Source organism: Mirounga leonina, unplaced genomic scaffold (genome assembly GCF_011800145.1).
Source record: "Mirounga leonina isolate KUSES-001 unplaced genomic scaffold, KU_Mleo_1.0 Mir_171, whole genome shotgun sequence".
Taxonomy (NCBI): Eukaryota; Metazoa; Chordata; class Mammalia; order Carnivora; family Phocidae; genus Mirounga; species Mirounga leonina.
The window spans coordinates 7035261-7061319 of record NW_023270436.1 but is presented as its reverse complement, the minus strand read 5'-3'; the positions used below and the strand labels follow the sequence as shown (position 1 = coordinate 7061319).

Here is a 26059-nt window from a genome sequence, read left to right as displayed (position 1 = left end):
GACAGAGAGCACGAGAGCGAGGAGGGTCAGAGGGAGAAGCAGACTCCCTGCCGAGCAGGGAGCCCGATGCGGGACTCGATCCCAGGACTCCAGGATCATGACTCGAGCCGAAGGCAGTCGCCCAACCAACTGAGCCACCCAGGCGCTCTAGAACCAAGCTTTAACAGGTCACAGAGCATGTCCCAGAGACAAAGTCATAAAGTACCCAGATACTAGGAAACCAAAATAAATTAACCTAGTTGGGCCATTATTTTCTCTAATCTCCTCAAATTAAACCATGCTCAAGATACTCAGAGGACACTGTATGCAACTGGGAAATCTACTAGCACCAGGCAATCTGCTGTAAGTAAATGGGGAATTTGGAAGATGAATGAGCTCCACTCAGAAGTGACACACAACGCAAAGTGAGACTGACAAAATAAAAGGATGGAAGACACCAATACAAACCTTGCCACTTTCAGTATTCTTTTCAATCTCTAAATTTTTAATCTGTTTCTCAGCTGCCTCAAGCTGCTGTCTAAGTTTCTCGATTTCCGATTTACCTTCGGAACTGGCTTTCCGAAGTGCATCGAGATCCAAGAGCTTTTCTTCAGTAGCCTTGAGCTGTGATGTAAAATTATCAATAACCTTGGTTTGCTCACTGCATTTGGCTTGTAGTACCTCTAGCTCCTTTACCTTTATTTCAGCTTCCTGCAGTTTGTTTAAGGTGTCCTCCATTTCTACTAGATGCTGGTCTTCCACTTTGTCCAGTTTTGCCTTGACGGCTTCCAGGCTGCTCTCCTTTTCCGTAATGACTGCCATCAGCTTACCTCTCAGGGCTTCTATCTCTTTAGCGTGAGCAGACCTTTCAGAGTCTTGTTTGTTCTGCAGAGTTTCTATTTCGTGCTGGTAATCTAGTCTCATCTTCTCTATTTGTGTTTTTAACTCTGCAAACTCTGCCGTCTCTGTCCCGACCCCCTTGCTGAAGGACACCTTCAGCTCCTCCATTGCCTGCTGGTGGGATGCGATGGCCGTCTCCAGCTTGGACTTCCACAGGGCTATCACGTCGGAGTTCTCCTTGTTGGCATGATCAAGCTTGCTTTTCAATGACTCGTTCTCTTTGGAAAGCTTCTCTGTGGCAGCCTGAAGAGCCTTTATCTCCTTCTGATGTGTTTCTTCACGGGCTCCCAACTGCTCCTTCAGAGAAGCGATTTCTCTCTGGTGGTCAGCATGGGCGGCTTCTAATTTTTCTTGCAAAGAGCTTATCTCGTGCAAAAAGGAGAGTGACATGTCAACATCCCCAGCAGGCTTATGGGACTCTAGCCTCCTCCGCAGCTCAGCTACCTCCTGTGCTCTCAACGCTAGGTCTTTTTCTAGTTCCATTATACGGGACTTTTCCGACACTGTAGCCACCTAGTAACCGCAGTCCAAAGAAAAACAAATCAGGTAAATAACCAATCACTGACGATTTTCTTTAACCTTGAAGATCTTTAATAACTCCCCCACCTCAGGCAGCCGTCAAGCTACTGCGAATGCCTGCAGGCTCACCCACCTCTAACTGCCATCATGGAGGAAGCCCAATTCTGAGAACTCCAAAGTCATCATCTTTGGCAAATTTCCACCATCCTGAGATGCTCCAGGAATCGAAAACTGAGATGGAATTTAACTTATTCCAGATTTATTTCTTTTTCCTCTAAAGAAACTTAGAGAAGTGCCCATCAACTGATAGTAAGTTAACAGAAAGAACAGCTTTCAAAGTTCTCAGGTATGTCCAGCTGAGGGAAGACAAAAGCCTCCTCATTTTACTTGGTTTTTCCCTCCTCTGCTTCACCCGGCATGTGTAAATGCTCACTCATCTAATGCAGGTGATTTTAAAGAACTGTGCTACCTGGTATGATAATACACATGGTTACAGAGCACCAGAAATGGGACAGATGCTGTAAGGGTAACAGAGACAGATGCTGAAGACTTAGGGGGAAAAAAGAACATAAAATATCTTGTTAGTTTTTATACTGATTACATGATAAAATGGTATTATTCTGGATAAACTGGCTTAAATCAAATATATTATTAATTTCACCTGTTTCTTTTTATCTACTAAAAAAGTATGTTAATGTGGGTGGCACAGAATTTTCGATTATATATATGTGGTTGGTATTATACTTCTGTGGCCTATCACTGGTATAAAAGGTGTGAAATTACCTATCAAACGTTTCAATGAATCAGCTGTAGAATAAAAGCTTTAGCTGGATAATGAAGAAATAATTTACTAACCTTTTTTTTAGAAAGACAAAATAAGAACAATTACTTACCTGCAATTATATATATGAATCTTTAGAGAGTCCCGCCTTTTAGATTTTATAATTCTACTGGCATTTTAACGTACATATCTTGTTACCCTAACCCAGTGGTTCTCAGACTTTATTATGCACATCAATCTCCTGGGATGTAGGTCTAAAAGGCAGGTTCCCACTTACTCCCACATGTTTTGATTCTATTTGAGCTCTGTGATAGCACCCAGGAATCTGCTTTTTTTAAACACCCCAGGACTAGGAAAAACACTTTCTTAACCTGTGTCCTTTTATTTTTAAGAAATGATTTCCCTCTGATACCTGTTAGCCAGTCAGTGTAGGACACAAAATATGTGGGAATCGGTCGCTTCAGGCATAAAAGTGAATTACTGGACTAACCTGGGAAAGAGAAGGGAATGTGAATGATTTAAAAACAAACTTCAAGGATCAAAACTCCTCCAGGTTGAAGGCTCCTCTCCCTCACTGCCTTTACTGGGACAGAAGGTGATGGATGTGTTTCCTTCGCTTCCTCTGTCCACCTACAGGCTGTGATATGGACAAACACTAACATGTCCACAAAAGGCTAGGAAAGGAAAGCAACTGGGTCTCTGAAACTGCAGGAGGAAGTCATTAAACTATTTCAGAGCCGACTGCAATTGGTGTGCTTCACGGTTAGAGATGCTCCAGGTTAAAGATGTTTATGTACTTTTTTCTGGGGCAGGGGGTGGGGTGTCCAAGAGTTTGTTGCCACAGAGTAAGGTACAAAACATTAATGAACCCCAATGCTACAAGGTCTGGAACATGAATAAATCCAATAGGACAAGAGTTCTTTATTAGTCAATGTCAAGTAAAAAATAGGTGAAAAAAAGAACAGCATGATTACACTGTAGCATTTCCATAGCTCTTCCATTTTTTGTTTTACTTCCCAAAGTCTGCCCTTGAGCAAAGTTATATGTCTGCCTCTCCCACCAGGGTGAGGCCATAAAAGTCAGGTATCATTTCTTATTCTTGCGACTTTCTCCACGGCAGCAAACACTCTGCTCATAAACTGGACGTACTGGCTCAGGGGAATTCTAAAGCACTTCCTAAAAGATAGGTAATAGGAAACTCAAGTGGCTCATTGGCTGGTTTCACACTTGGCCAAGCAAGAGTGAGGATCAAACAAAAGGCATGACTTCTTATAGAAAGAAAACAGCTTGAATCTGGAGTAGATGGATAAACCAGCTGTAAATGATGCCTTCTTAACCACAGGGTGGGGGAAAAAAAGGCATCCATCCAAGTTGTTTGCTGACAAAGGTACATAAGAGGAGTTCAGAGGTTTAAAAAAAAAAATGGAGATATATTTCCTTGCTTCAACAGCCATTCCCACTAAAGGAGCCCAATCTTATCATCAGTCCCTTATATTTCCCAGATCAAGTCTTTGGCTCACAGGTAACGAAGAAACATCACCAAACTACCAGGATTTTTTTCCACCAAATACACAGGAGATACCTTTACTTTTGAGGCCAACTGAGAACATTATCTCCTTAAAAAATAAAAGCTTACGATTTAGAGAAGAAAAATTACTCAATTATCTAGATTTTTAGATCAATGATTTCTCAATAAAAGAAATTTCTACAAATACTAATAATTCAAAAGAAAAAAATCAGGATACCAAATGTGATCAGCGACAGAGTAATTTTTAAAATTTTATAGTTAAGGATCTGGGCAATTTAGCCACTGACAATCAAATTTGTGATTTAAAAGGTATATATACATACATGTCCTCTTATATGTTAATGACTCGGATTATTTATTAAATTTTTCAGCACAAAACTACCTCTCTAACAGACGACTCCATCCTATGGGGGTCAAGAGCACAGACTCTGGGGCCAAATGTTCTAGATCCAGATCCTGGCTCCACTATTACTATTAGCTGTGTAACCTTGGGCAAATTATTTAACCTTTCCATCCCTTAGCATCCTCATCTGTAAAATGGGGGCAATGCTACCACCTCCCTCGGGGTTGAGGTGAGATCAAAGAAGGTAATACTGGTGCAGTGGTCAGAACAGTGCCTGGCAACCAGTAAGCACCATACAGGTGGTTTAATACATAAATAAGTGGAAACATGACTAAAGCATTAGCTCCAAGGGCTAAGGACAGTGAGCTGGGGTTGCAGGAAGCCATTCCATTCTCAGCACTTTTCCCTCCTGACCGCTGAGATTTTCAGCTACTGGTGACAGAAAGGAGGGAAATGCAAAGACAGATCAGGTATCAAGAAAAAAAGGTCACTGGGATGAAAGTCCTTAACTCTCATTCAAAAGAGCCAGTGTTTTGATTTCCCCAATAAGTCAGGGAAGAAGTCAGGAAAAGAGAGGTAAAGTAAAACAACAATAAAAAAATTCTTCAGAAAACCCTGTCACTGGGAATATGAGAACAAGAGGACAATTGACTGCTTGTGGCAAACTGGAGAAACGTATTTCGAGGTATGAATACAAAGAGCCTCAAATGTGGTTGTGGACGTCCATGCAGTCCATATACAGTTGTAGAGTTTCTGATCTTGATTTTGGTTGAGTTAACCAAAGGAACGATGAGTCTTTACCTTGGATGAAAGACGGGATATGAAATACCTGTACCTAGCCATCAGTCTACCCTCATGAGCACCTGAACAGCACCAAGACCAAACTCAGGTAGAACCACTGGGTCAAGGCTCAGGCCAACTGCAAGGCACGTCCCCCGAGGCGTCACCATTCCCATACACGGGTCTGCTTCATTTAAACAGTGAAAACCATTACCCTAGTGTCTTCTAACTCCCTCTGGAGTTTGTCAGCTTTGGTCTTTTCAAAGAGCAGGCTCTGTTCAAGCTCCTTAATGCGGGCATGCTCCAGTTTGGTCTGCGTCTGTTAGTAAAAAGGAAGAGGAAGAGAACACAACAGTGCCACCATGACATGCCAGCACAAGAGGAGAGAGAGCAGCATGCAGGCTGAGCCACCAGTACCTTCCGCCAGAGGATGAACAAAAAGGGAAATGAAAAGGGCAGAGGATGGGCTGAGATGGGGAGGCTGGGGGTGCGGATGAACACTATCGGATGAAAGGATGAGGTGGGCAGGGGACGCAAGCTAGTCTACTGAGAAAGACAAAAGTGGAAACACATGAGGCAGGATGAGCAGTGTCAGATGCGTGCAGCCAAATATAAGTTATATTGATAAGTGAGGTTGATCAGCACAAATTAGAATCGTTAATATTCCTCTAAACTATCATTTTCCCGCTCCCCACAACAGCTGTTTGACATTACTGTGTATGTAACTGACTCGGTGACTTTAACAAGTAAATTGACCCTCAAAATGACCACTGCTATCCTCTAAATATGGCAAACACAAGCTCATAAGTCTTACAAGTGTTCAGTAGGTCCCTAGGGCAGATCCCAGCGCTATGGCGTACAATTTGATGTGAACAAGCATGAAGCGTTAAGCCTAATGAAGGGAATCCAGACACTAGAGCTGAGAAAATCACACCAGTGGCCTTTGCTGAGATGAGTGAAAAGGGTCTGGCATTCTTAGCAACATTTCCCAGTTCCCTAGTTTCCTTCCAATAGTGGGTTTTCCAAAAACTATGTGTCACTAAGGAAAAAAAGGAGGGGATCATACTTACAAGGGGAAAATAAAGTAATAATTATGTTTGACAGCCTCCATCTCTGAGACTCAGATCAGGAGAGAAGTTGGGAGCTGGTGAAGGGCTCATCTTCTCCATCTTAGGATGACGTTGTTATCAGCTCAGGAGTGAGAAATGGGTGACTCAGCACAAAGGCCTGAGTTTGAACTCCATGCAAAAAGAGCTGGTAAGATCCTAACTGTTTTAAACCTTCAGAGACTCCCCATCATCACTTAACTTAGATGTAACGTGACAGAGAACCCAGAAGGAAATCTCTTTGTAACAGCACAGTCTTAATCAATGGGAAATAATCTACAGACCAGTTTGAACATACCTCTTTCCCCACCCACCTCCCCCACCCAAGAGGTTATCTGCAGACCCAAGTGACAAAACCTAGGGACAGCACTGCTCCCAGCAGCTTCTGGTCACTTACATTAATTTAAATATTTTGTGGTTCTAACTGGTCAGATCTGTGTCTGGACAATTATGGGCAATGCAAAAATGACAAAAACTCTAAATAAAGTAACAGAAGGTGTGCAGAACTTAAGTAGAGGGTGGATCATGTTATGTTATAAACATCTTTTACTGACTCTGATGGTCCTCTAGGGATTTCAATATATAAAAGTGCTTGGTGTCCTTGTGAACCAGGTATAAACCATTGTGGAATATTTGAAAGGTGAACAACAACAAAAAAAATTTTTTTTTTAATTTCCTCATCTGCTTCAGCTCTATACACTGCACAGAAATAATGAAATAAAATTCAAAACCTAACTGTCTGGACAGTCCCCTTGGTCCATATGTGCCTTAGACAGAAGTTGTTCAATTCATCTGCTTTTAGAAGAAAAGAATCTAACCCAGATCTACATAATTGGGGTCACAGCCTCAAGAACTGAAATCCAAAACTTAAGAGTAAAAAGCAAAAGGCAACAGAACCTTTCTTCACCTCCTGACACTGAGTTCAGTGTCCTCTGGGTGAAAGGTCACTCCTTCCAGATAAAAAGCAAACATCCACGAATGTGATCTTCTTCCTACTCCGCGATCTCCCAGACGACTGCAATACCTCCTTGCTGGCCAGTATGCATACCAACCATCTGGGACTTGACAGCTGTCTGAGCGATCAGCTTCCATGCCTCGGTGCGTGGTAAAAACGTTACACTGGACAGGACAACCCTCCTTTTAAAAGGACTCCTTTCTCACAATAAGACAGAGCATCCCAAGAGGGAAGTCCTGGGACAGGGACTGAGAGGGAAAGCAAAGGCTCTGCGAGAAGCGCACAAGAAAGGCAGGAGGGAGATCCCATGCAGACTGACACCGGATGCAGCGGGAGCCTGTTTTGGGAGGACAGAAGAGACCCAGATCACTGAAGTAGCTTCACAAAAAGGAAACCTTCAGAACGGAGGCTTTTTTAAAAGTTCGGCCTTAAGCTGTCTATTTCGGCTGCCAGGAGGTGGTAGGAAGAAAAATCTTTGTTTTAATTTTACTCTCTTACGGTGGTAAAACAAAGCCAGAAGTTGTGAGGTTCTTTCAGCGGGCCTCCCAGCCGGCCGGGAGCCAGAGGAAGTCCTGCTTCGGAGGCTCTTTAGGTGAGATCTGAGTTGGGTGTGTGATCTTCATCAGAGGGAGGAGGGAAAAGAAACACCTACATTGCTGGTAGCACGGCTACTAGAAAAATCTCACTTCGATAATAATAAATTTAAAGCACATGGCGTCTTCACTGAACAATGCCCGTTTCTAGTTTCACCAACTCGGGAAAATCCTGTAGCCATAACACGTGGACGCTTGAGCTTCTTGTCACCTGCACTGGCAGGCACTGGCCAGCAGGGGGAGCTCACAAAAAGGCAGTCTGGCCCTCAGAAGGCCCTTCTCTCTCGTGGGAACAAAATTAGACCACTTGGGTAAACTTTCCTGCAGAATTTCTCTAATTCCTTCATCTTATGTGTTTTAGGTTTCAGTTAGCTATCCTCTCTTTTAGAATGATTCTATTAATAGGAGAACACATTATGAGTTAAGTGAAGAAGGGCCAGGCCCCCAGACAAAATCCTTTTTTTTTTCTTTCTGGCGAAATTCTTTATAAAGCAAACATTTGCTTACGCATTAAATAAATGGATTCATATAGCTTAGTCATTACATACAATTTCTTCAGGATACAAATTTAACTGCTCTTAAAGCCACATGCACAGAAATATTAAGGTCAATGTCTCAGGTCAGATGATGCAGTTAGTATTTGAGTATATCAATAAGCATTTTAATCTGTCATCAATCTGTGTTAACAAGGGAAATCTCCACACAGTTAAGTGCCCTCTTACATTCTCAGGATCTTCAGAAATCTGGCTCTTTTGCTATCAGTAAAAAAATGAAAAAATTAAACAACAACAAAAGGAGAGATTCCACTAAAGTTCTGATTATGTGTTGAGGATTTCAAAACAACTCTGATGAACTTCGAGCGAGTTTACCAGAGTCTATGCCGGCCTGGTGCTGATGGGAAGATCTCACTTGCCCCTCCCCAGCACACCCTCGGCTGTGTCTCACATGAATCAGATGAGGATATGAAACTTCTAATGAACTTCGGGGTGTTTTTAAATGGATGAGAACAACACGAAAGTCAATTAAAGGGATGTGACCGTATATGAAATGAGCAAAGAGGGTAACTACTGAATTATGAGTAATCCACTAAATTCTGGGCCTTATAAAACTCGAACTCGGAGAATGTCTTCCTTACTCCTTGTCAATAATAAAGACAATTTCCAAAGGAATCAGAGTTCCTATGTGGAAGGGCCCCTGGAATGGAATCATGGTGTGGGCCGCCAATAGGCTCTGAACTTGTAACGGCAGCAAAAATGTATATTCCAGGAACTGCACAGACAAGTGCAAGTTTTACTAAAATATTACAGATTTAAGTACCAAAAATCTGCAAAATTTGAATAATTTCATAATTCGTATTTGTCATATATCTAGCAGTGGTTTAAAAATCATCAAAATCATGTAAATCTGGCATCGAATTAAAAAACTAATATGAATAATTGTTTAAAGATGAGAAACTTGATGCTGACGGAAATCTCTGTGAATGTAAAATACGCCACAGAAATTAAAGAAGCTGAAATAGAAATCGCTCTTGTTTTTTCTTCAGGTAATCACTTTAAAAAAATCAATTACTAGAACAAGTATTTATTCCTTTTACAGGGTTATAAAAAATCGATCCTGCTCAACCGAAAAGCAAAGCTGAGATAAAGTACAAAACTTTTTGGGGGACTACTTTGATGAAGTTAAAAATGCTCCTTACAATGCCATTTCTGATCATCAGAGGAACATCTAGAGTCTCACCTGGACACACTGCCAGATTTATGACTTAACTCCAATTCAAGGTTTTGAATTTTGAAGTGCAAGAAAAGAGTAGTAAAAATGTGGCTGGGACACTGGAGTCAGGACAGCAGAGTCCCAGGTCCAAGGACCCACTCAGGCACCTGAGCCGTAGCCGCGCCCACAGCCCCGCCCAACCCGAGCCTGGGGCTCCCTCCATTCCCTCTGCTGGCTGTTCTGGCCAATGATCTCATCCATATTTGTGAATACTAGTACCCATAAAAGCCGTAGAGAGCTGGACAGGTTTTACCTCAAGATCGCCTTTCGTGATGGATTCTTCCTCAACCCGGAACTGAAGGTCCTCCACCTTCCTGTGGAATAAAATCAAAACAGAACACTTAAGTAACCAAGGAACACATCTGCCTTACCAAAAAAAAGGATCTATAATCAATACCCTGATGAATGTACACAGATGATGGTGGAGGGAAATAAAGAAATGCATTTTTAGGCATCTGGCTTAGAAAACAGAGCAAGAGCTCTATTCTATTTAGGAAACTTCAATGTTTTAGCCAGGTACTGATTCCAAGAGGCATGAGATAAGAGTTGAGAAAAACCACCTGGTTTTCCTTGGTCACAACCAACAGAATGAATCTAATGGAGACACGACCAGCCTAAAGGGAAAAGGTCCGATTACCACAGAAACAGGTTCTGAGACTTCAAGTCTATAATTTCTACTTTCCAATTACAGAACATAGGGGAAAGTGGCACAAAAAACCAATCTCTCTTTATACCACCCCACATCGGATATGTTAGGGTGAGGCTAGGGGGCTACCCACGCAGAAAGCCCCAGGAAAATACCAGTACCTGTCCTAAGCCTGGGAGAATAAGGTTATGAACAACTTGAGTCACTTTTTTTTTTTTCTTCACATTTTAAAAATCTCTGATTTGGGTGTGGGTTTCAATCAATGCTGTCACCAAGTCAATGAAACACGGTATCCTGAAGATTTACAAAATCCAGGTAACATCCATGTTATAAATCTTCACAAGTTTGAGTGTAAGGAAGAAAAGGGGACAAAGTTTATAACCTGTCTGCAAAAACAAAACTGTCAAACTCACTAGCATGTCTGGCACTTAAGAAAAATTCTACTTTGTGAAATCAGAAAAATAATCGTAAATAATTTACACCCCTCAAGCTCACTGGAGGGCTGGGAAGACATTTCTCCTGCCCAGCAGTCAGCAGACCAAGAGCTGGCTTAAGAGCCAAAGCAAATGGTACTGGTGCCTTGGCATTCAGAAGGGCCTAAAAAAGGCCTGTTGCTATCTCTCATTTATTTGTGCCCATTTTTAAGATGCAAAGAGAATTTCCTATGTACAGTGTTTCTCTTTCTATTGAGAGAATCATTTCCTTGGCAAGAGAATGTACTCTATCTCCGCTATACCCCTTACCACAGCAGTGCGCCCCTGACCATCCTGAACTCACAGACCACTAAGCTGCTGCCATCAGAAAGGACAGAAGGAGGCATCAAATGCAAGAGAGGACAAATGTCCCACTACCCAGAAATGTTCCAATGGTTTCCATGCAGACACCTTTTTCAGAGATCGTGCGGGTTCACAGCCTCAAGAAACCTGTAAGAACCAAACTTGTTTTCTGTCTCACACAATTTAGCACTCGACTCCATCCTGATCTGGATAATGCTCTAACTGCTTCACATGGAAGTTTTGTTTTCCTAGTAAGGTACTGAGTTTCTCAAGGACGGCGACCTGGTATCACTGGTGAGTGATACAAGGTGCAGTTTTACTAGATACATGGAAGGTGTTTCACAAATACTAGATTAACTTGGACCCACAATGTCCTCTCACCAAAAATGGTTCCAGGTGGAAGCAGGGTTTGAATTAATCTCACGACCCTGAGGTCATCCTCAAGAGGATGCTTGGCACAGAGCAGGGGCTCAATAAATAGCTGTTAAATGAAGCAGGGTATGTCTAGATGATTCCAAACTTCTCAAAAAGAAGTCAAATCCAAGCAAACCCTCCTCATGTAGTACAAAGAGCTTCATTTCCACTGAACACACAGTCTAAGGGCTGGCACCTTAAAGAGAACATTTTCCTAAGGTTGTTTAAAAGGAAAAGGCCACACTTGCACCAAAGAACAGTTTGAGGTCACCTTTTCTCCTCTTCAAGCTGGTTGAGAAGCTCCACCTTCTCCCTGTCAGCAGCCTCCACCATTGTTCGCAGCTGGTCCATCTTGGCCTCCAATTCCAGGACATGCTGGGGAAGGCAAGGGTGCCAGTGAGTGGCCTCTCTCTGACCCAGATGCCGGCCCAGGGACGCCTCCAAAGAGCTACAGCTAAGTGGTACCACTGTGGCTTGGCATGACCCTAAAACCTTTTCGCACTGAAATGCTTTCTACGACCTTTAATAGGTCACTTCTCAGCCGCATTCCTGGAAACTAGACGATGAAAAACCATTAAAGCAACAGAGGGCAATGTTAAAACAACGCTCATCTTTTCTTGAAGCTGAAATGCCTACAAAGGATAATCTACAAAACAGGAGTTGCCACCATGGGTAAGGTCCTAGTGAACAAGCTCCCCTGACAGGGGCCCAAAGACCCGGATGTAAAGACCGGAAGACTAAGGTCGACTCAAGAGGAACAAAACTTCGTCTTCGTAACGATACAAAGTGGTACCCAGGTCACAGCTTCAAACAAGCCCAGCACAGACGTTTCTGCTCATGTCCAGGGCTCCCAAGACTAGCTCCCCAGCTCCAGGCACCGGGCAAGCTGCTCCGCCTGCTCCCGCGACTTAGAAAGCACCACCAGCTCCGCAGGGTCGGCTCAGAACCCGTCACCATCTCTGAAACGAGGTCCCACAGGACTTCACCTGGTCGTGTCCGTCCCGGGCCAGAGCTAGCTCCTGCTCTATCTCCCCCACGTGGCTCGTGGCCTTGGCCACCTCCGCCCTCTCTAGGTCCCGCTCAGCCAGCAGCTGCTCAATATGCTGCTGCTTCTCCTTCAGGGCCTCCTGGAGGGCAGTGGCGCCGGAGATCTTCCTGGCGTAACGGGAGGAGGTTTCAGTCAGCTGCAAAGGAAAGGTAAAGACGTGAAGGGCCGTGATGCTTTGGGGGACGCAGGGAGGGCGTGAGGCATGCAGGCAGGCATCTCCCCAGCAAAGCGAAGGTGCGGCCCCAGCTCCCAAGCTTGCCAATTACTAGGAAAAGCTTCTCATCAAGGAAACAAGGCAGCATGTGCCTCCCGACTGAGTATCACAAACAACACATCAGCGTAAGAAGTCATGGAACAATCAGAGAGACGGTTAGAAGGAGAATAAGCGGCTCAAATGAAAGGTGCCCTGAGCTCAGGTGACAGGGCCTTGCTGGAATCTAGAAAAATTCCACAGAACCCACATAACATGCTTCTCTAAACTCCATTTCCGTCCAAGCTTCATTAAGAGGTATCTCCTTCTTAGGACGTCTTGATCCCCAGACTTGAGGTTGAGATTTTTTTCAACTTTTTAAGCTTCTAACTACCATTAAGTAACCAAGAGGTCACCCTTGGAGTCACAAACCTTCCTTGCATCGATTAAACAGTTGGATTTTGTCAGGATTTTCTTCATCTTTCTTTCAAAGTGAAAGATACAGATAAAAAAAGAATGCAGTTTTGCCATTTGCAACGACGTGGATGGAAGAGAGTGTATTATGCTAAGGGAAATAAGTCGGTCAAAGACAAATGCCGTATGATTTCACTCATATGTGTAATTTAGGAAACAACACAAATGAGCAAAGGGAGGAAAAGGAGAGAGAGAAACCAAGAAACAGACTCTTTAGGGAACAACACACTGATGGCCACCAGAGAGGAGGGAGTGGGGGGATGGGGGGACGAGGTGATGGGGACTAAGGAGCACACTTGTCCTGGAAGTGCTCAATCTCTGTATTGGACACCTGACACTAATGTAACACTGCACATTAACTAACTGGAATTTAAATAAAAACCTTAAAAAACACGAAAGGCACAGGAGATCTCACCCAGGAATCCAGAACTTGAAGACTTGAATCCAATCACCAGAGAGATTTCTGAAGATCAGGTTAAGAGGGAAACTCTATCTGCCTTGAGAAGTGGGGGGTGGGGGGGGGGGGGGGGGGTGAGTGTGCACGCAGGTGTATGGGAAAGGCAGCGAGAGGACATGCAGGGAGGAAAAAGAGAAACTGGGACAAAGAGGAGGAGGGGAGGGAAGAGAGGAGGAGAGGGGAAGTAAGACATGGGACAGAAAGGCGGTGGAGGGAGAGTGGAGAAAGGAAGCTGTCCGGGGTCCCCTGCTACTCTGTGCTGTTTCCCATACCCGTTCCTCCTTCTTGAGGCTCATCATCCAATAAAAACACGGAGAAAATAACCTCCTATCATGGTAATGGATAACGTAAGCAAGTTGAACAGCATTCTTCCAAGTGAGGCTCCAGGGGTTGGGAGGGAATTCAGCAAAGGCCTCCCATCCCTTGGCATGCATTTGTCCAAGGTCATTGACATAGAGACCTGATCGCTGGATCCGGATCGAGTGGGCCCTGACTTCATCTCCCGCAATCAAAGCCTCCTGTGCCCCTTGAATGCCCCCCATCAGTCAAAGCCCTCGTCCAGGAGGCAGAGTGAGCATCTGTCATCAAGTACTAGTTAGGCAATTTGAGGGATGCCCGGGTAGCTCAGTCGGTTGAGCATCCGACTCCTGGTTTCAGCTCAGGTCATGGTCTCAAGATCATGAGCCCCGTATCAGGCTCCTCGCTCAACGGGGAGTCTGCCTGAGATTCTCTCTCTCCCTCTGCCCTTCCTCTCTCCCCTCCCCCGCTCTAAAATAAATCTTTTTTTAAAAAATAGGCAAGTTGACATCTATAAGAGTAAAGGAATCCAGTCAAACCCAAATTGTCCTCTGCTGTTTCTATTTAGTGAAATTTCTTAAATTCCTTGAACTTAAGGGGGAAGGGGTGCTCTTTTAACCATCTGACCTTAACTTTCCAACTTCAGTCTATGGTTAAAATTATACTTTCTCATACTAACACTTCTTCCTGAATGCATTAAATCTGAGGTTCCCTGCGCAGAGATACCCCGGGGCCCTGCAGCAAAGTCACGGGGCACTGTGGAGTATTTTTAAATTTCAAGGGAAACACTGCAACACCTGTTGGACACCATACAAACTACCAGCTTGAGGCAACTGAGTCTGAGGCAACTGTATGACATTCCTTTCAATAATGTTGCATCTTCCCAAAGCTAGGTTTTGGCTGCTGCCAGGACAAAAAGCCAGTATTGCGCAAAAAAATCAACGTGTCACAGGAAATGAGGGTGGCAGTGTTCTGGAAGATTCCAAGGTCTGACAAGGATGTGCAGTGCCCAACACGCACACACAACCTAATAGTAAGTGTGGTTATTTAAGAATGAACTAAAAATGTTTTTTCTCTCAGTTAATGTGTATCATTCTTTTCGAACAGCTACTAAATTGCTAGAACATAAATATTAAGTTGTTTGGACCTAGTTGCTTAATAAACAGAACCGCTAGCTATTTCCTTGGCTGAGGGGCACTATGATAAAATAACAGGCACTCAGGTGCTAGGCAATCAGAGTTTGGGCACCTCTGTGTCAGTACTCCCAGAGGACCATTTTGCATTAAAGAATCGTTAGACATTTTCATATACATGCATGGGATTATGCTGTGGAGATATATTTCTAGGAAGTCACACCTTCTGTATTTTTGGCATATTCTTTTATGGTGATTTTTGGTTTAGAAACTACAGCCACCCTCACCTACAAAAACAAGCTGTTTTACAAGGTAAGGAAACTCTTTCTCTTTTGTCCCTCTTCTTCACTGAGTGAGGTGAGCTAAGATGAATCAGAACTGGTCTGAAAAGAGGAGAGATTGGGAAAGCAGGGGAGAGTTTATCTTCCAAAGAGATGGACACTTATAATTACAACATAATAAAAGTTAAGAAAGAATTCCTAATCTAGAAAAAACACCTCCATGGACTTGCTCCTGGACTAGCAAAGTAGACTAGATGTCCATATGAGTTTGCTGAACGAGGCTTTGTCCAAAGAGGAGTGGCTTCACTTCTGTGTCATTGTTCTTGTCAAGCTTTTCTTCTCAAAGTCCATTTGTAACTTTTCTGTTGAAGATGGAGACTTTCTTTTCATACTCAAAATGAAAAAGTCCAAGCAGGTATTTATTTTACTAGAACTTAAGAGAAAGTCCAGCTGGCTAGGAGAGCAGTATTCCTCCCTCATCCTGCACTTGAAGGAAAGATTCCTCCCCTTCCCCTTCCCAGAGGACCCAAGGACCACGGAAGAGAAGGCAAAATGAGACCAATGGCCAGCAGCCTTACTCCGGATCACACCATTTATTTAACATTCTCCCTCCTGTCTGTAGTTTACCGTCATAACGCAGAGACCCAGTGCAGTCTTACAAATCTAAACAATATTTGCCTCACTTCAAGTAAATAAATTTACTGGCAGGAGATGAGCCAAGAAGTCATTGTTCTGACCCTATTAAAACGCCATATTAACAAACAGAATGAGCCGCCACTGCCTATTTTAATTCTGATGATTCTATTTTTACTGACCTAAATGGGAAAAAGGGGGAGAGAGGAAGTGGAAGGGAGAGGAGGAGATGAAGAGAGGAGACAAGACACGGCTTTTCCTAGCATGCTTTCAGGTTCCGCTAGTTCCCCTCCGTGTCCTCTGGCCCAAGTCAGGAACACTCCACATATTAACCGCTTCCAGTGGGTCAGACTCTATTAACATACTGCTGAATTCTAAGAACATGCCTTTTCTCAAAATACTTTAGTTCCTCAAATTGTTTGAAGTCAGAGAGACCAAGGTCATTGAGGAAAAGGATCCCTCCAACTTTCTTGTCATTCCTGTGCCCAAAATAATTTCAAAGAAAAGAAATCATCCCATATGTTAGACTCAACAGTAGTTACTACAGACTCAGTGAGAACTGGTACATCTTAGGGCCTTAAGAATCTGAAAGCAATGTTCAAAACTGTATTTCCCAATCTGTCTTCTTGCTAAAGCTCTGTTTTATGAAACCTAGAATGGGCCTCCACAAGCTACAGGGCACATTTAGTACAAGGCAAGGTAATAGCTCCAAAAGCAAAGCAGGTTCAACAGCAGTGGGCATTTATCGAGCCTGGATGGTAGAGGCATGCGGTGAGAACAGGGAGGCTTACTAATCCTGTCCGGCTGGGCTTGCTGCTCACGGAGGAGGCCACTGAGCTCATGGAGCTGAGAGACGAGGCAGAAGGGCTGCGCTTCAGGCTGGCAGGCGTGGTCGCCATCACCCGCCTCACGGCCGCGGCCTTGGCTTTGGCTGGCGTAGTGGAAGGGAAGCCAATCTTGGTCACTTTGTGGACAGGAGCAAACAAGCCATATTTGGGTTGGCACTGAAAATACCTTTAGAGAATAACAATAAAAGCAGTGACCAAAAAATTAATTACAAGAAATAACAACTATAAACAAAAGCATCGTTTTTTGGTCATCACTCATGCCTGGTTTGCTGTGAATTCTACCAGTAAGCCAGGGCGGCCAACCAGCATAGAGCATTCACATGTATGTAGGCTGATAACCTCACTAATTAATGAGTAACAACATGATACACAGAGATAGAATTACCCATCTACGACTAAAGTGCTCCCAAGGTGCAAAGGGAGTAAATATTCCTACTATCTGACAAACTTACAGCAGAGGGGTTCAGACAGTGATGTGTCAATGTGCGTTCATCAGCAGTAACAAACGCACCACCAGGGTGCAGGATGCTGATACTGGGGGATAGTGGGGGCCGGGGGCATATGGGAACCCTCTGTATCTTCCTCTCCATTTTGCTATGAAACTAAAGTTGCTCTAAAAAAAAAAGTCTTAAAAATAAATTGAATGCTTGTTCAGAATCTACTCAGACGCATTACATGTATTACTAAAAGAGACCATCAAAAAGAACAGCTCCAATTCTAGTTGGGGGGGGCGCGGAAATCAGTAGATGAGTCTTAGGAAATAGAAATGCAGCTCTTGGGGTGCCTGGGTGGCTCAGTCGGTTAAGTGCTGACTCCTGCTTTCCACTCAGGTCCTGATTTCAGGGTTGTGGGATCGAGGCCCGCCTCGGGCTGTGTGCTCAGTGAGGAGGCTGCTTAAGACTTTCTCTCCCTCCGCCTCTCTCTCTCTCTCAAATAAATAAATAAATCTTAAAAAAAAAAAATGCAGCTCTTGGTGAAATCTGCTTGAGCACCTTTACATGCAGGAAGGAGACAAGATTCCAACTCCAGACAAACCTGGTTCCAGCAACTGCCCCATCGTTCTTCCCAAGAGGCTCATCCAACTCCACACCACACCACTCCCCCTTGGCAAAGTCGGTCTCCCCAAGAAATCGGACCACACCGGCCTTGGTGCCACCAACCTGGAAAAAGAGAATGTAAAAATAAAGAGACGGACATAATCCCGTAGCTTAATCCTTTGCTGTTGCAACGGATAGTTAAGTACGAGACTCCACATTTCCCCCGACAGCTTCTTCTCTCTACCTTCTCTTCAGCTTTTAAGGAGTTTTCTCCGAAGACTGGTGAAGTTTACCAGGGTGACACATTGCCAGAGTGATCTGATATGTCCCAGTAATGAAAAGCCTATGTACTATGGAGTCATTGGGCTGTCCACCCAATTAATTAGTCCCTTCCTTAGAAAATACTTTATTACCCCAGAGGGATTCTCCTGCTCCAAAATAAGTATCTGCTACAAAAATAAAACCCGTACATCCGCTGAAGGAAAACAAAATTTATCCATACTCCCTACACTGTAAAAGCTGCTCTGTTTTCTCATTCTTCCTTTACGTCTTCATCCACGGAAAACGACAATACACACATAGGAAGGACGGATATTCATGCAACCACATGTTTGCTTTTGGCCTTTCACATGTACGTTGCATGAAAATGTAAATTCGTGAAGATAATTCGACTCTATTGATATTTTCCATTGTGAGAGCGTTTCCTCAGACTGTTATGAAACTCTATTCTTCACATTTTATTTCACATGAACTCTTCAAAGCTGTCTTTTTTAATGTGTAACTCTTTGTCCCAGCCATTGTTTGATGTACTATGCAAACATTATTTCCAAAATTACCCACCAGCATTTATGAATTATTCCTTCCTTTGCCATTACTTTTCTATTCCAAATACTCATTTTGCCACAGTCTCCCAGGGCACACAAGAACGCACTGATGTGTGTGAGACTTTCTACAGGCTTGAAAGTTCAATATTTGTGCTGCCGCCGTGGCTTTACATTTACGGCCACTTCACAATCGGTGTCCCATCTGCGAAGGCTGGCATCCCTTACTGCGCTTCAGACGACTCGTTTTCGTCCTTGCTTCTAAGCTTCTTTTTTCTTAACTGCTTCTTTAGAAATTGCCCCCCAACCCCCCACCCCCGTGACCAAGAGGAGTCACTGCAGGAACTTAAGAACATCATAAGCAGAAAATAAATGTTTTGCCTGTCTTCTCACCCGCCCAAGACAGCCCCTGCTGTTCTGGGTCGCTCTCCCTGCCATGTTTCCGGGCGGGCTAGTGTTCCACCGCAGGGCTGTCCCACAATAGGCACGTCTCACCCTTTCCATTTGGAATGTTCACCGTTTTCTTACTGATTAAAAAAAAAAAACCAGCAACAACCTCTTTATACATGATGAACTTAAATTAATTCTTGAATAAGGGCGCCTGGGTGGCTCAGTCGGTGAAGCATCTGCCTTCAGCTCAGGTCATGATCCTGGGGTCTTGGGATCAAGTCCCGCATCGGGCTCCCTGCTCAGCGGGGAGTCTGCTTCTCCCTCCCTCTTCCTCTGCCCCTCCCTGCCACTCGTTCTCTCTCTCAAATAAAATCATTTTTAAAAAATTAATTCTTGAATAGCCAATGCATTCTCATGGTTCCAAAAATTTAAATACAAATATACACTGAGGGGCATCTGGGTGGAGCAGTCGGTTAAGCGTCTGACTCTTGGTTTGGGCTCAGGTCCTGATCTCAAGGTCTAGAGACCAAGCCCCACGCTGGCTCAGGTTCAGCCCAGAGTCTGCTTAAAAGACTCCCTCTCCCGGGGCGCCTGGGTGGCTCAGCCGTTAAGCATCTGTCTTCGGCTCAGGTCATGATCCCAGGTCCTGGGATCAAGCCCCGCATCGGGCTCCCTGCTCGGCGGGAAGCCTGCTTCTCCCTCTCCCACTCCCCCTGCTTGTGTTCCCTCTCTCACTGTGTCTCTCTCTGTCAAATAAATAAATAAATAATCTTAAAAAAAAAAAAAAAAAAGACTCCCTCTCCCTCTGCCCCTTACCCCCCACCCTTCGCAACCTCACCCCTCACCCTCCCATCCCCGTGCACGTACACACGCTCCCTCTCTCTCAAATAAATAAATCTCTTAAAATAAATTAATTAAATAAGTAAATAAGCAAGCAAACATCAAGAGAAACGTCTCCTTTACTGAAATCCTGTCCCACCTGCCCCACTCCCACCATGCAGGGAAGCACTGTTACTGATTGGCGATGCATCCTTCCTCCCAGCATTTCTACATGCAGATGAAAGCAAACGTTAATGTCTGTTCTTATTCCTCTCTTTTATTTTTACACAAAAGCCGGTGTTTCATATGCATTGTGTTGCACCTTGCAGAACACAGAGAACCTCCTTCTTTGTATCTGCAATTACTGTCATTCTACTATATGGATGCATTTCAGTTTATTCAATCAGTCCCAACTGATAGACACTTAAGTAGGTTTAATTAATTTATTTAACATTTAAAAATCATTTTGGCTAACTCTAAAACAAGACCAATGGGACAGTGTTAACTGTAGATTACCTTAGGAAGGTAATTTATTGATCCTAAACCAGTTTTTAGTTTTTTCTCTTTTGTTTTTGATGTTCTCTATTTTCTTGAATTCACATTTTATCCTATTTCCTTTTTCCTACTTTCTTTTGGTTTATTTTTCTTTCCTTCCTAATTTCTTTTTAAATTTTTTATTTATTTTAAGTAAGCTCTAGGCACAACGTTGGGCCTGAACTCACAAGCGCAAGATCAAGAGTCACATGCTCGAGCAACTGAGTCAGCCGGGCACCCCTCCTTCCCAGTTTTTTTTTTCTTTAAGATTTATTTTATTGATATATATATATAGAGAGAGAGAGCATAAGCTGGGAGACAGAGAGGGAGAAGCAGGCTCCCCGCTGAGCAGGGAGCCCGATGCGGGACTTGATCCGGGACTCCAGGATCATGACCTGAGCTGAAGGCAGTCGCTCAACCAACTGAGCCACCCAGGCGCCCCTCCTTCCTAGTTTCTTAAGACCAATACTAAATTTTTGTCTTTTTTTTTTTTTTAAGATTTTATTTATTTATTTGACAGAGAGAGACACGGCGAGAGAGGGAACACAAGCAGGGGGAGTGGGAGAGGGAGAAACAGGCTTCCCGCGGAGCAGGGAGCCCAATGCAGGGCTCGATCCCAGGACCCCAGGATCATGACCTGGGCCGAAGGGCAGATGCTTAACGACTGAGCCACCCAGGCGCCCTGTCTTGCTTTTTAATACGAAAGGCACTTGTTTCTAAATTTTCTATGAATATAGCTTTCTATGAATTTGGGATGACACATTTTTTTCCTTTAACCCTTTGTTGAAGATGGAAGAACGTTAAAACCTCAAGCCTATGTTCTTCTCTAAAAGGGAAACTTTTTGTGAAAGTGACTTAAGGAACCAGGGCAGATGGTCTAAGGCACTCCAGGCAGGAAGGGCATGTGAAGGGTGACACAGGGCAGGCAGCGCCAGGACAGTACAGAAGCGCTCTGTCATGACAGCTGTCACCGAGGTGAGATGGAGTTGGAGAAAACTCCACGGCAGGCGCCCTGTGTGTCCGGCACTGTGACCTCCATGCCCAGAACAGCACAGCAGACACTCAACAAACATGTGCTGGGTAAGTGAAAGGGGACTTTCTCCACTGGAACCTACACAGAAAAGGCCACTTTTTCCACATAAACCGACTAAAGGAGAAAGATCACCCACAGCTGAGGTTGAATTTGAGGTCTCAGAAGCAAGTAAAGGAAGAGACACTGACACAGAGCGTGGGCTCTGAAGTTGGACCAATTCAAATACCAGCTCTATTAATTAATTAGTCAAGTTGCTTAATTTCTAAAGCTCAGTTTCCTCATAAGTAAAATGGTGATCATTTGGGGGCTGCTGTGAGGATAAAGTAAAGTAATCCACGTAAAACTGCTTAGAGCGGTGTCTGACAGCGTAAGCCAGCAGCCAGTTTGCCCACATTAACGGGAATACTAGTTCTTGATCTGGCACACGCGACTGTTCAGTACTTTTTTTTTTTAAGATTTTTTTTGTTTTTATTTGACATCGAGAGACACAGCGAGAGAGGGAACACAAGCAGGGGGAGTGGGAGAGGGAGAAGCAGGCTCCCCGCCGAGCAGGGAGCCCGATGCGGGGCTCGATCCCAGGACCCGAGCCGGAGCAGACGTTTAATGACTGAGCCACCCAGGCGCCTCTCGACTTTTTAATACTCTTACCGGTATTCATGGAATCTAAGAACAGTCACCTATATTGTTTTCTCCACCCTCCCATACCACACCACTCGGAGCTGCGAGCTGCCGGCTACCCAGCATCGCGTGAACAGAACACAGGTCATTAAAGATAATGCGATCTCATCGGATAATCTGTTGAATTCTTTGGGCGTGAGTCTAAGCTACTGTCAGGACAACTGTTTTTCCAAGAGGCGTCTAACAGGCCGTGGTCAGTAAATAATCCAAGCAAATCACAGGTTTCATTCGGAAGCTTTAAAAAAAAGTACCACAGACAGGCCGGCGCTCCTGTGGGCTCGGCATCAGCCTCTGTCTGTCTGCTGGTACTCAACAAGAGTTGTGGTGTTCAACAAGAGCCCATGGAAGAATCATAAGAAGATGCGGCGATTAGGTCCTAAGGCAGGCATGGTATGTTTTGATTTCCAAGAGCTACCCTGCTGGACTGTCAAGGAAGATATGCCCAGAATATAGCATATTTCAATGTGATGACTGAAGTCCACCAAAAATATGATCACTCTGAGGCCACAGGATCCTCAAGCTGGGATTTCCAGAATTCTTTCAGAAGAGAGAAGCTGGAACAAAAATCCCCAGATTCTAGGACAACTACAGAAAGATTCATCTGGAGTGAGACAGAGGATCCATGAGTGTCAGGAATGTGGAAAATCCCACAAGCAAAAAGGCAGTCTAACCTTGCATGACAGAATCCACATTGGCCAAAGGCCCTTTGAGTGTAACTACTGTGGAAACAGCTTCAGGGCCAAAGGCAATCTTGTTAAACATCAATGAATACTCACAGGAGAGAAGCCCCATCAGTGCAAGGAGTGTGGGAAAAACTTCAGTCAGTGAGGGAGTCTGGCCATTCATGAAAAACTCCACTCTGGACAGAAACCCTATGAGTGTGTTATTTGTCAGAGAAGCTTCAGGAATCAAAGTAACCTTGCTGTTCATAGAAAAGTTCACAGTGGTGAAAAGCCCTATAGATGTGATCGGTGTGGAAAAGCCTTCAGTCAGAAAGGAGGTTTCACTGTTCACATCAGAGTCCATACCGGCTTGAGACGTTATGCCTGTACACAGTGCAGGAAGTTTCCACACCAGGGGGAACTGAATCCTACCTGGCAAAATCCACACAGGAGAGACACCCTACCTGTGTGGCCCGTGTGAGGAAAGCTTCACTCAGACAGGGAGTCTGGCTGTGCCCAGGCGAAGCTGCTCTCAAAGACACACCCTCTGACCACTCTCTCCTTCTCTTTCCTTTTTTAAGATTTTATTTATTTAGGGCGCCTGGGTGGCTCAGTCGGTTAAGCGACTGCCTTCGGCTCAGGTCATGATCCTGGAGTCCCGGGATTGAGTCCCGCGTCGGGCTCCCTGCTCAGCGGGGAGTCTGCTTCTCCCTCTGACCCTCCTCCCTCTCATGCTCTCTGTCTCTCATTCTCTCTCTCTCAAATAAATAAATAAAATCTTTAAAAAAAAAAAAGATTTTATTTATTTATTTGAGAGACAGAGACAGAGCACAAGCATGGGGAGCAGCAGGCTGAGGGTGAAGCAGGCTCCCTGCTGAGCAAGGAGCCCGATGTGGGACTCGATCCCAGGACCCTGCAATCTTGACCTGAGCCGAAGGCAGATACTTAACCAACTGAGCCACCCAGGTGCCCCCTGACCACTCTCTTCAAAGGAAGTTCTCTTTATAAATTAAAAGTACAAAATCCTCAGATCAAGAATCTACCCAATTCCATGGAATGAATGGAGACTCTTTCAGAAAGACCATCACTGGGTAGGACAAACTGACATTTCTCCTTTCCCCCAAATGAATATGAAAAATAAATGTCGTTTACTATAAAAAAAATAAAATTAAAAAAAATTTTAAATACCACAAATAGCAGATAAGCAACTATTTCTCTAACTGCAGGTAATAAAATATACATTTACCCTGAAGAAAAAATACCATGCCACAAAATTTATTTGAAATGGATGACTACAGGCTCCTAGGATGGGTGGTTTTTTTATACTTTTTCTCCCATCAAACTTCGAACTCTTGACTCCTATGACAGACAATATGCTTTCCCTCTTCCTGTAAAATATTCTCAGTAGTTGCTCAAAATATCTTCAACAGAGACAGGAAGTCACATGAAGTCCTAAAATCACTCAAATGCTTTTCTGCTTAATCATTCTACAGTCAGATTTTTTTCTAAGCATTTAAACATGATTGTATAGTTTTACTTCTCAAGTGTCCCAGAGAATCTACAGTATTTCAGTATGTGCAGTTACATTAGATATAAGCCACAATTTTCAAATCTATGTTTTAGGGGTACATATCAAGATTCTTAGAGAAAAAAAGTTTTCAACATAAAAACAAAAAACTAGATCCATGGCAAACACAAATAACTACCATTTACTATCTTTACTCTCAGGATATGAGCATATTAACTCCTATACTGTGGTCAATTTGAATCAAAATTAGAAGTCACTACTGGAGACAAAATTAATTTAAACTAGAAACTCAATTAAAGGAAAACAAAGCCAGTTATCATGCTTTAGAAAATCTCAGATTTGTAAGTTCTCATTCATTCATTCGGTATTTATTTCTTGAGTGCTTGGGTCCTTGGGGTACCAGTATAAACAGAATACAGTGTTGGCCACTGAGAGAAAGTGAAACTGGGACAAGTAATTCCAGTGAAGAGTAATAAGTGCTTTAAGAGGTTTCTACAAAATGCTGTGGGAACAGATAAATGCCCTCTTGCAAATTCATGTACAAATAAGAACACTGATGAATTCTGCCGGCTGACGAGCGGGACAACAAACAGGAAAGAGGGAACACTTAATGCTCTCTGAACTCCCCCATCTATTTATGATCAATCCCAAACAAGCCATGTAATCTCACTGTGCCTTGGTTTACAAAGCTATCAAATGTCCAATGAGTGCTAATGAGGGACTGTCTCGCAGGAATACTATGAGCAACAAAACCTTGTGAAGTGGACTCTTATTTGCCATATTCTAAGTTAGGCAGCTTTTTTTTTTTTTTTTTAAGATTTATTTATTTGAGAGAGAGGGAGCAAGCGAGTAGAGGGAGGGGCAGAGGGAGGGGCAGATGGAGAGAGAGAATTTCAAGCAGACTCCCTGCTGAGCATAGAGCCGGAGGCAGGGCTGGATCCCAGGACCCTGAACTGAAACCAAGAGTTGGCCGCTTAACGGACTGAGCCACCCAGGCACCCCAAGCAGCTTATTTATAAAAAAGTAACTATGGCTAATGGTATTTACCAAGTACAAACCTAGCCCTGACTTAAAATTTAATCAGCTGTGAAATGAGGGTGCCAGCATAGATATTTTCTACCACCTCAACTAGAGAGCCAAGCCCTTTGGGGTGGTTCTTCCGGCAAGTCTCCCACAGAGAAGGGCAAAACCTTCCTGTCCTGTTTTTACCTCTTGTCATACTGTACAATTTTACTTCTCCCCTTCGAGGGTATGTGACAGCTACACCTAAAACCCTCTAGTTCTTAACAATCTTTAGGAGTATCTACTATGTGACAGGCACTCTCCTAAGCGCTGGGGTATGAACATGAATGGCATACAAAGTTTCTAGACTTCCATGGAGCCTAAATTCTGGTCAGGGGAAAACGGACAATGAACAAGTAAATAACTGAGAAGAATGTTTTAAGTAGTATAGAGGGACAGGAAACAAAACAAAAAGGGTGATGCCATAGTGCCTGGAGAGGTGACAGGGAAAGGGTCCCCGAGGAGGTGACGTCTGAGCCAAGGCTTGAATGACTATAAGGTGCCAATCATGCAAAGACATAAGGGCAGAACATTCCAAGCAGAAGAAACCGCAAATCCCAAGGTGCAGCTGAATCTGGGGTTTAGGAAACAGCATGGAAGCCAGTGTAGCTGGGTGGAGTGAGGCAGGGGGACATGTGGAGGGAGGGGAGCTCCGAGAGGGTGGGCAGGGTCCAGAGCACGTGGGCCCTGCAGGTCTTGGGAAGGAATTCAGAGTTTTACCTGAACGCGATGGGAAGCCCTTTCAGACAGCAGTGTGTTGGTTTTGGTCACTGCCAAACCTACAGCACCAAGAACACGGCCTGCACAGAGCAGACACTCAGCGTCTTTACTGAATGGACTGGAGGGTGTTAAATAAGCTGCTACAGGTTCTCTAGGCTAAATAAACGTCGTGGTTTCCTTACTCCCTTTATGCCATCAATTTGAGTTTCCCAATCTATAACAGATGGCAGTAAATAAACCCCCTAGAGAATTAACACAACAAGTGCAGATGATGTAGAACAGATACTCTCTCATAAACTCTACCTTGCCTGAGAACAGGCAAAG

General features: G+C 43.9%; 1 protein-coding gene across 15 annotated transcripts in view; it reads right to left on the bottom strand.

The window, feature by feature from the left end:
- Positions 1-26059, bottom strand: part of CLIP1 (CAP-Gly domain containing linker protein 1) — a 118235-nt gene that overhangs the window by 47996 nt on the left and 44180 nt on the right. For 7 of the 15 annotated variants that reach the window (XM_035016920.1, XM_035016922.1, XM_035016926.1 and 4 more), the window contains 8 exons: positions 17487-17611; positions 16395-16617; positions 12077-12274; positions 11362-11465; positions 9508-9568; positions 8207-8239; positions 5045-5149; positions 448-1392 (listed from right to left, as the gene is read on the bottom strand). In XM_035016920.1, the coding sequence (XP_034872811.1) occupies positions 448-1392; positions 5045-5149; positions 8207-8239; positions 9508-9568; positions 11362-11465; positions 12077-12274; positions 16395-16617; positions 17487-17611 (1794 nt within the window). The remainder of the gene's footprint in view (positions 1-447; positions 1393-5044; positions 5150-8206; positions 8240-9507; positions 9569-11361; positions 11466-12076; positions 12275-16394; positions 16618-17486; positions 17612-26059) is intronic. The other 8 variants (XM_035016928.1, XM_035016930.1, XM_035016931.1 and 5 more) reach the window with 5 other exon arrangements.